The sequence below is a fragment of the Nicotiana tabacum genome, chromosome 23 (assembly GCF_000715075.1).
Source record: "Nicotiana tabacum cultivar K326 chromosome 23, ASM71507v2, whole genome shotgun sequence".
In the NCBI taxonomy this organism is placed as follows: Eukaryota; Viridiplantae; Streptophyta; class Magnoliopsida; order Solanales; family Solanaceae; genus Nicotiana; species Nicotiana tabacum.
Window position 1 is genome coordinate 20,481,758 of NC_134102.1, and position 10,072 is coordinate 20,491,829.

At 38.7% G+C, this 10,072-nt stretch overlaps 1 protein-coding gene across 1 annotated transcript; it reads right to left on the bottom strand.

The window, feature by feature from the left end:
- Positions 1-3,593: 3,593 nt before the first annotated feature.
- LOC142177064 (uncharacterized) lies at positions 3,594-7,631 on the bottom strand. Its single transcript, XM_075245524.1, has 2 exons — positions 6,764-7,631; positions 3,594-3,775 (listed from the first exon to the last, which is right to left on the bottom strand). Exons 1-2 carry the CDS (start codon positions 7,629-7,631, stop codon positions 3,594-3,596), a joined length of 1,050 nt encoding a protein of 349 aa, XP_075101625.1.
- Between the last annotated feature and the right edge of the window lie 2,441 nt (positions 7,632-10,072).

Genomic DNA, 10,072 nt, shown 5'->3' on the forward strand with positions numbered 1-10,072 from the left:
TTACATATTTGTTTGTATCTAATAGGGCAGCTTATCTACAAACTGCCTATCAGGCCCAGATTTTTTAGAAGTTTGAGGCCTGATAAGGACTGAGTCCAAATAGACTTTGGCCCATGAGTATATTGTCCATTGTTTGGACCATACTTCTAAATTAATTGGAAAAGAATTTGGGCCTGTTTGAGTCCAATTGGACTCTGACCCAATTAAGCATCTAATCAGTTAAACACATTTGATTTAGAGGTTTGGGCCTAGTAATAAGTCTGAATGACTCTGGCCCAATGCATATTTATTTGAATGAGTTTGAATCTAACATTGGTAATGACATATGTAAAATTTACCTATATTTTGTTTATATTTTAAAGTAGAAGTAAAAGGATCTTTGAATAAAACAAATCGAAATCTAGTTAAAGTTGGCTCAATTTCCTACTGATTTGCCTAAGTTTTTCATTTAAAATGCTAAGTTTAAAACTCATTTATATTTGAAAATCTTAAAGTGATTATCTTTAATCAAAGTATTTGTTACAGTTTCAGGGATCCAATTGGTTTGGGCCTAAAACTGTATCAAATCCTGCTACATTAATTATCTTGTGAACAGCCCAGTTTCATACAAATTTGAGTTATTATATTTAATCACTAAAAAAATAGAGTAGTAAATGGTTAAAATATTATGCGGATCTATAGCATAAGAAGATGTAAAAAACAAAATTGTTACATTTCTTGCTTTGACTAACTGAACAGTGATAAAAATCTGCTTGTTATTACTTAAACAAATTTTCTGGACTGTTTTTCCCTTATTCTCACTAAGGCATACAGATCTCATGAACACAAAGCTTTAAACTTATTTTATAATTTGCTGACATTTTAACAGTACCACCTAAATTGCCTAGATAATTAATCCTTCATGAATTTACACATGATATATTACTCTATCAGCATCATTTAGGTGATAACTTAGCTTAAAACATCCAGTCATATTAGAACCAACCACACACTTTATAAACAGTAAATGAAACTTCATAGCAAAAAGAATGAAAATTTAAATTGTTAAGGAGGTACCTTGACAGCAGCAAGAAAAATAAAAATAGTAAAAAAATAAGTCTCTGAATAAACTTTGAAGTAAAGCAGCACCAATGAAACCAGATTTCAAAAATAGGAAGATATTTTTTGATTCTTAAAAGATCAAGACTGATTCATAGAAAAGAAAAGAAGGTTTTTCTCTTAAGGATGAAAGGAAAATTTCTTTCAGGTAGTGCAGAGATTTCTGTGTGTATAATGTCACTCAAAACCTCTTCTTTTTAATGAAAAGGGACGAATGTATTTATAGAGTGGGGAGGTGAAAAGGGATAAGAATTAAGGTACAAAAAATCTATCAGAATTAGGGAAAATGGCATCTTCTTAACAGAAATGGGCAGCTGTCCAATTTTTAGTACCTTCCTTATCTCAAAAAATGGACAAGTGTCCAGATTCTGGATATTTTTGGATCTTATCCCTATTTTTCTACTCAGCATGGGGACAGTTGTCCCTATTCCAGAAAGGTCTAGTACTTTCTGAATTAATTTTAGAATTAGGTTTCCAAAATCGACCCTTAAGGGTCTTGGAATTACCTCAAAACCAGATTGGTTTTGTGCCTGAGTCGAGTGACTCTTGGCCTGAAGAGCTTGGGCTCTTAAACTTTTAACAAAGCTATGGGCATGTTTATATAGCCAGGCCCAATTAATTTAAAAATAAATAACAGGAAATAAAACGCAACAGTAAGCAAAAAAAATAAAAAAAAATAAACTTAACACTGATTAATATATTTTAATTAATTAATGCAAATAAAATAACAGATGATGTAAAAATTAACAGAATATATTTAAACCTTGATTTTGTATATTTTTTAATTAAGTCCAGTTTAATTAGTTAAACTTAACGGAACATAGCTAACAATAATAATTAATAAAAAATAAAAGCAGAACGGAATATAACAATAAAAATAATTAACAAAACCAGAAAAATAATAGAAAATAGCCAAAACTTGTAAAAATAAAAGTAGATCTAACCGTGAAAAAACCCGCATGCCAAGACTCTCGTCTGGGATCTGAGATCCTTGATGGGAGATCTTGGCAGGAGGATTTTTTGGCGGCTAGGTAGATTTTAGGATTTTTTTAAAAAAAGATCTAGTCGGAGAAAAAACCCTCATGCCAAGACCCTTATCTAGGATCTGAGACCCGTGAAAGGAGTTCTTGGCCTGAGGATTTTTAGACGGACTAGGTAGGGTTTCTGGAAATTTAAATCTAATATTTACCAAATTTGGTGGGTTTTTTGGAAAATCTATTGGTAGGATAAGGTTTAAGAGGGTGTGGGGAGTGTGTGGTGTAAGTTTGAGTGTGTTTGGAGTTCCACCGCCGCCGTAGGGCGATTTCCGGCGGTGGCATGGGGGAAAGATTTTAGGGCGGCCAGGGTTTGGTTTAGAGGGAGGTGAGAGACGGGGCGTCTATAGGGCTAGAGAAAGAGAGACGTGGGGGGGGGGGAATGAGGGGGGTGAAGGCGTTTGGACAATTATATACTAAATGGGTGAGGGAGTTCCGAGGCGTTGGATCTTGTAGAGATCAACGGCTGGGATTAATTGACATCTAAACGACGTCGTTTGGTTTAGTGATGGGGCAGACCGGTTTGGGGGTATTAGGCTTGGGCGCTTTTAGGTTAATTTTGGGGATTGGGCTGGTTTTATACTAGCCCAGTCCGAATTTAGGCTAACCTATTTTGTTTAATTAATATTAAGTCTATTTAATTTAAACAAATCCTAAATTAAGTGCTAAATTACCTTAATTTATAAAATTAAATCAACTATCTATTTGTGTTATTTGCATAATTAGTTAATCTTCAATTATTAAAGGAAAAATCACTAATTTTAACGCTAAAACTAAAAATGTCAAAAATAAACCATTTTTTGTGATTTTCTTCTAATAATATGATCAAATCATGTAATTAAGTGCTAAATTCAATAAAAACCTAATAATGATATATGACGAGGATTTAAATATTTTGTTGTTTTCTATGATTTCAAAAATGCTAAAACAAATGCGTGAGAAATGCAACTAAATGCAAATAATAGCGAATAATTAACAAAAATCCTAAGAAAAATAAATATGAATAATTTATTTATTAATTTTATAGGAATGTTTTGGTAGGTTAAAAATCACATGCTCACAGCTGCCCCTCTTTGCTCGGAAACACGAAGAGTTTTCGGGCAAAGACAAAGTGAGCAGTGAGGGACCAATTTTACCCGTTTTGATACTCCGTGGGAAGCATTTTGAAAATGTTTGACCGAACCTTGCTTTAAAGGTTGCCACATATCCGTGGCTACAAAGAAATCAGGTCAGTGTAGTTCTGAAAGTTTTTGGTAGCTGGGACTACCGGAAAACTGTGATTTCACTGCTATTGTTGTTGTTACTGTTGTTGAGCTCTTCATTACAACAAAGTAAGAAATGAAGAAACTAACCAAGCCTATCAGCTACGAGTTACAAGATTCCTAGCTGTAAATTTTCGAAGCTTGGTCTTGATGCAGACTCTGATTTGGATCTCGATGCTTGTTAGCCGCAGGTGCTAGTTCAATCTTCTTCATCTTTTCGGATCAAGATGGGACATGAAAAACTTGAAACTTCAATCTCGTCTCGAGCAGCCCATATCTTCTCCGCTTCTGTATTTTGGGTTTTTCTTTTTCTTCTTTTCTTTATTCTAGATTGAGACATCTTCTTTTGGTCATTTCGAACCCAGTACTTTAAGGTATAACCTGCTCAGGAGTCAAAACAAACAAACGAAATTTTTGCCCCAGTTTTCACTAGGAAACTTTCGTGAGTTATTGTAACAAAATTCTATACTACTTCATTATCGAAAGCGATAAAAGACGGGAATGGTGTACCCGGAGTAAATGTAGACTAGGGAGTGGAGACCCTATATCTAAAAGTAAAATCAACTAGGGATTGAAGACCCTACGTTGGGAGAAATCACTAGGTTATGTTGGTATCAACTAGAGAGTGGGACCCTATGTTGGAAAGTCGTGAGGTTATGCTGGCATCAACTAGGGAGTGGGACCCTATGCTGGAAACTCATCAGGTTATGCTGGCATCAACTAGGAGTGGGACCCTATGTTGGAAAGTCATCAGGTTATGCTGGCATCAACTAGGGAGTGGGACCCTATGTTGGAAAGTCATCAGGTTATGGTGGCATCAACTAGGGAGTAGGACCCTATGTCGGAAAAGTCATCAGGTTATATTAGCATCAACTAGGGAGTGAGACCCTATGTTGTCTTAAGTTTTTTGTTTTTTCAACATTATTTCTTCTTTTCTTCCTTTATTTTGAGAGGATAAGTGAACGCGGAAAAGAATTTGGAGGAGACTTACCTTTTGGAGTTGTTTTTGCAAAGTTTTTTCTAGTTTTTGCGCAACTTTTTTTGATTGTCCCTGCTTCTTGCAAGGTTGCTTTCGGGTTACACCTGTTTTTCTATTTCCTTCAAACAAAGAATAATTTGTCAGTTTGAAATGGTGGTTGCTTTCGTGGCCTTCATTATTTTGGTCACTTGATCTCGGCCCATCTTTTGACGAAAATCTCAACTGCTTGTTGGCTCGCTGGGGATTGGTTTCATTTCTAACTCTGGAGATCTTGGCTTTTCCAAAATCTTACCAGGACAGTTAATTACGTGGGACTTAGCCTTCTTTAACTTTACTGTGCCTTTGTAGCATTTTAACTTTGGTCCCTTTCTTTTCGGGAATTCTTTATTTCGAAGCATCAACCATCATGGCCGGTCGAGGCTGGCTCGATGTACCTGCCGAGGCTGGGCGCTTTTTGCATACTAGCTTGTATCAAATGAGAACCTTATAGATCGGTCTTGCCATCCTTTCTTTGTCTTACTTTAGAATAGAAATAGACCGAAAGAGATTCAAAGAAAAAAAATAATAAAATGGACAAATGAACTTAGACGAGGGGTATCCCTTTCGGGGGAAAGAAATAAGGACTTATCTGGAGTACATGCGGACTTCAATGAACATGACATGCCTTTTGGACTAGATGCTTGATCCGTGTAAACCGTCTGACTCTTAGAAATTCATCACAACTTTTGCCTCGAAACCGAGAAACCTTGCTCCGGACTGTGTCGATGCAGATGGCTATGAGGATCCCTTTTTCGATCAGTGGCGCCCTTTGCGGGTTTTCGCCATCTGGCATCTCTCATTTCTCTTCTCATTATCGCCCTGTAGTGCTCTTTGCAAGTTTTCACTAACAAGACTCTCTCATTTCAATTTCTCTGTTTACCATCGCCTTACGGTGTGAGGGTTTTCACCGATGAGACTCTCTCATTTTATCTCACTCATTTGGTTGCATCAAATCTAAGTCACTGTATTCTTCCATTTTGGAAATCTTTACCGATTGGTCGGAAGGACTTTGAGCAGGATTTGGATATAAAGAATTTGAATTTAATTATAACCTTGAAACCTTTCAAACGAAAGCATCGCCAAACCATTATAAATTCTGCCTAGTTTCATCTTCGGGGGAATTTTGATTTTATTTTGGTGTGCCTGAACCCCAGAGAGAGGCTGCCTATGTATCCTTTCGGAATTAAGTCGAACGAAGTTCAAGGAAACATTTTGTTTTTGTTTCATTTTTGTTTTGATTGATCGATTTAATTTTATTTATTTATTTTGATAATTGAACTTTCAGGTTCCAAAGAAGGTGATCAAAGAAGAGTAACCGGCTCAAAAGGTTTACAAAAAGTTGATAGTATTTGGGTAGCGAGAATGAAAGCCTTCGTCATCCTAATCGGAGAGTATTAAGACCGCGAAAGGGGTTAAACATAATATCTTTTGACTGCATCTGCATTGACAACCATTTCGGGGTTATTTCCTTCAATATCTCCTAAGTACAATGCCCCTTTTGGCAGTAGTTTTCTTATAATGCGGCAGAATACGTCTTAGAACGAATTGCCCCACTTTGAAGTTTCTAGGCCGCACTTTCTTGTTGTAAGCGCGAGCCATTCTTTGTTGGTACAACTGCTGGTGACAAACTGCGGCCATCCATTTTTCATCAATCATAGTTAACTGTTCCAGGTGAGTTTTGACCCATTCATCATCCTCGATCTCTGCTTCAACAATTATTCGAAGAGAGGGAATTTCGACTTCCGCAGGTATTACAACTTCAGTGCCATAAACCAGTAAGTAAGGTGTAGCCCCGACTGATGTGCTCACGGTTGTGCGATATCCCAATAATGCGAAGGGCAGCTTCTCATGCCATTGCCTAGAACTTTGGATCATTTTCCTGAGGATCTTCTTGATATTTTTGTTTGCTGCTTCAACGGTGCCATTGGCGTTGGGTCGGTAAGGGGTAGAATTACGATGCATAATTTTAAAATGTTTGCATACCTCCCTCATCAGATGACTGTTCAAATTTGCGGCATTATCGGTAATGGTAGTCTTTAGAATATCAAAACGACAGATAATGTTGGAATGTGCGAAGTCCACCACTGCTTTCTTGGTGAGGGCTTTAAAAGTGACTACTTCGGCCCATTTTGTGAAGTAATCAATGGCAACCAAGATTAATCTGTGCCTATTTGAGGCTTTCAGCTCGATCGGCCCAATGACATCCATACCCCAAGCAACAAACGGCCAAGGTGCTGACATAGGATGCAACTCTGAAGGCGGTGCATGAATCAGGTCACCGTGTATCTGACATTGATGGCACTTCCGAACAAAACTGAAGCAATCCTTATCCATGGCCATCCAGTAATAACCTGCCCGCAAGACTTTCTTTGCAAGGGCATATCCATTTATGTGGGGCCCGCATACTCCTGAATGCACTTTGTTCATGACCTTTTCAGCTTCTTTGGCATCCACACGCCTTAAAAGATTCAAATTTGGAGTTTTCTTATACAGCACTTCTCCGCTTAAGAAGAAACTGTCGGCAAGCCTTCTAAGGGTTCTCTTTTGGTCTCCATTGGCCTGCTCAGGGTATTCCTTTATTTTCAAGAACCTTTTAATATCATGATACCATAGTTGGACATCTGGTTCTACTTCAACCGTGTTGCAATAACCATGTATTTCCCGGATTTGAATCTCCAACGGGTCAATATGGACGTTGCCTGGATATGGCACCATTGCAGCTAAGGTAGCTAGTATATCAGCTAACTCATTGTGGAATCGAGGAATATACCTGAATTCAACGGATTTGAACCGTTTGCTAAGATCTTTCACATGTTGTCTATATGGGATAAACTTGATATCTCGAGCTTCCCATTCACCTTGTGCTTGCCGAATGATCAAATCAGAATCTCCCATGATTAATAGTTCTTCTACATCCATATCAATTGCCATGTTCATGCCCATGATGCAAGCTTCATATTCAGCGGTGTTATTCATACAGAAGAAACGAAGTCGGGCTGTAGCCGAATAGTGCTGACCAGTGGGCGAAATTACTATTACCCCAATTCCGACACCTTTTGCATTTACAGCTCCATCAAAGAACATTTTCCAAGTCTTAGTGTCTTCTGGAATTACTTCAGCTGAATTTACTTCCTCGTCTGGGAAATATGTGCTTAGGGGTTGGTATTCATCATCAACTAGGTTCTCAGCTAAATGATCAGCGAAGGCTTGGGCTTTCATGGCCGTGCGGGTGACATAGACAATGTCAAACTCAGTGAGCAGGATTTGCCATTTGGCTAGCCTTCCCATTGGCATCGGTTTTTGGAATATGAACTTTAGAGGGTCCATTCTGGTTATGAGGTATGTGGTATTGTCCAACAAATAATCTTTAAGCTTTTGAGCCACCCAAGTCAAGGCACAAAAAGTTCTTTCCAGCAAAGTGTACTTGGCTTCATAACCGGTAAATTTCTTGCTCAAATAGTATATGGCTTGCTCTTTCTTCCCGGTTGCATCATGTTGTCCGAGGACACAGCCAAAAGAATTATCCAGAACCGTTAAGTATAAGAACAAAGGTCTTCCGAGCTCAGGCGGGACCAACACCGGCAGATTTGACAGATATTCTTTGATTTTGTCCAAAGCTTCTTGAAACTCAACCGTCCATTTAATCGCCGCGTCTTTCTTTAGTAGCTTAAATATGGGCTCATAAGTGGTAGTAAGCTGGGCGATGAACCTACTGATGTAATTTAACCTTCCCAGCAAACTCATGACCTCTTTCTTGGTTTTTGGAGGTGGTAGATCTCAGATAGATTTTATCTTTGTTGGATCCAACTCAATACCCCTCCGACTGACTATAAACCCCAAAAGTTTCCCAGATGGAACCCTGAATGCACATTTAGCTGGATTCAATTTCAAATCATACTTGCGCAGGCGCTCAAAGAACTTTCTCAAATCCTTCATATGGTCTTCCTGCGTTCTGGACTTAATAATCGCATCATCCACATACACCTCAATTTCCTGGTGCATCATGTCGTGGAAAATAGCAGTCATAGCCCTCATATAAGTTGCCCCGGCGTCTTTCAAACTGAATGGCATGACCCTGTAGCAGTAACTGCACCATGGTGTGGTGAAAGCTGTCTTTTCTGCATCTTCTTCATCCATCAGGTCTTGGTGATACCGAGCATAACAATCCACAAAACACTGTATCTCATGTTTGGCACAACTGTCGATAAGAATGTGGATGTTGGGTAATGGGAAGTTGTCCTTAGGGCTTGCTTTGTTCAAATCTCTATAGTCCACACATACTCGGATTTTCCCGTCCTTCTTTGGCACTGGGACTACATTGGCCAACCATGTGCTGTATCGGACTACTCTGATTACACCAGCTTTTAATTATTTGGCAACCTCTTCTTTAATCTTATCGCTGATGTCTGTTTTGAATTTTCTTTACTTTTGTTGGATAGGTGGACAACCGGGATAAGTTGGCAACTTGTGTACCACTAGATCGACACTTAGTCCTAGCATATCATCGTAAGACCAGGCAAACATGTCTTTAAATTCAAACAAGAGCCAGATCAGTGCATCTCTAGTTTTTTCCTCGACGTGAATGCTTATTATGGTCTCTTTGATCTCTTCTGAACTGGCCAAATTAACTGGCTTTGTTTCATTTAGGTTTGGCTTAGGCTTATTCTCAAATTGTTCAAATTCTCGATTTATTTCCCTAAAAGCCTCGTCTTCTTCATATTCTAGTTCTTGATTCATTATTTTGGGGTTAGACAGCGTTTTAGGATCTAGGCATGAAGTTCGCAAGCATGTCATATTATTTAAATCCGCATTATTAGAACTGAAAATAGAAAGATAAGAAAAACAGCAAAATCAGAAAGAATAACAGGAAAAGATTCATAGACGATGAAATATTGATTTCATTTCATTGAATTTTGAAGATATGAGGGTTTACATTGGAATTTAAAAAGACGATAAAACTAAAAACATTCGAGTTACACCCTGAAATAACTCGGAATGCAGAAAAGATGGCAAGACTGAACTACCTGGATTCCCGCCTGACTAGGAAGTAGCCTGCCAGTTTTGCAATTTAGCATTGGGCCCCACATATTGTACCTCAGCAGTGCTCGAGCCTTCGCCTGGTTGGACCATGTGGACTTCATAGAGCATTTGCCTCATTGCTTCACAAATATTCTCAACTTCATCGGTCGTGAAAGCCTTTTCTTCTTTTTCTATATATCTTGGCTTAAAAAACGATTTGGCGAGGTGCGGGATTGGCTGAGGCAAAACCCACCCATCTTTCTTACGTTTATCGCCCCATATTTCATCGGTATCAGTGGCTTGGAAACCTATACCAAAGAATTTCTTGTTGGCAGCCAAGGTGACGGGTTTGTGATGCCTTGTAAGGATACCCCGAGCCCTTTTCCAGGTTTGTACCCATGCTTGATCATTTTGCTGGTGACCATGATTGATGCGCTTGATAAACAAGGTTGAGGGCATGGGGTTCCTTCCTTGCACTGGTCGGCGAGCACAATTTCGAAGGCTTGATAGATGATGTGCTTGCTTCAGTCTCTTGCCTCGAGGTATGGGACTGACGGGTCCTTGTAGATTGACTGTTCATCTTCTCCATGGACCACTATTTCTTGGTTCTCATGTTCAAACTTGACCATTTGATGGAGAGT

What these genes read in the sequence shown, in the direction of transcription:
- LOC142177064 (XM_075245524.1), bottom strand. Translation starts at nt 7,631, where the DNA reads ATGAAAGCCCAAGCCTTCGCTGATCATTTAGCTGAGAACCTAGTTGAT. An exon ending in AAAGAAAGTCTTGCGGGCAG is followed by an intron (nt 3,776 to 6,763) that starts GTTATTACTGGA and finishes ACTCCTGAGCAG; the next exon opens with GTTATACCTTAAAGTACTGG.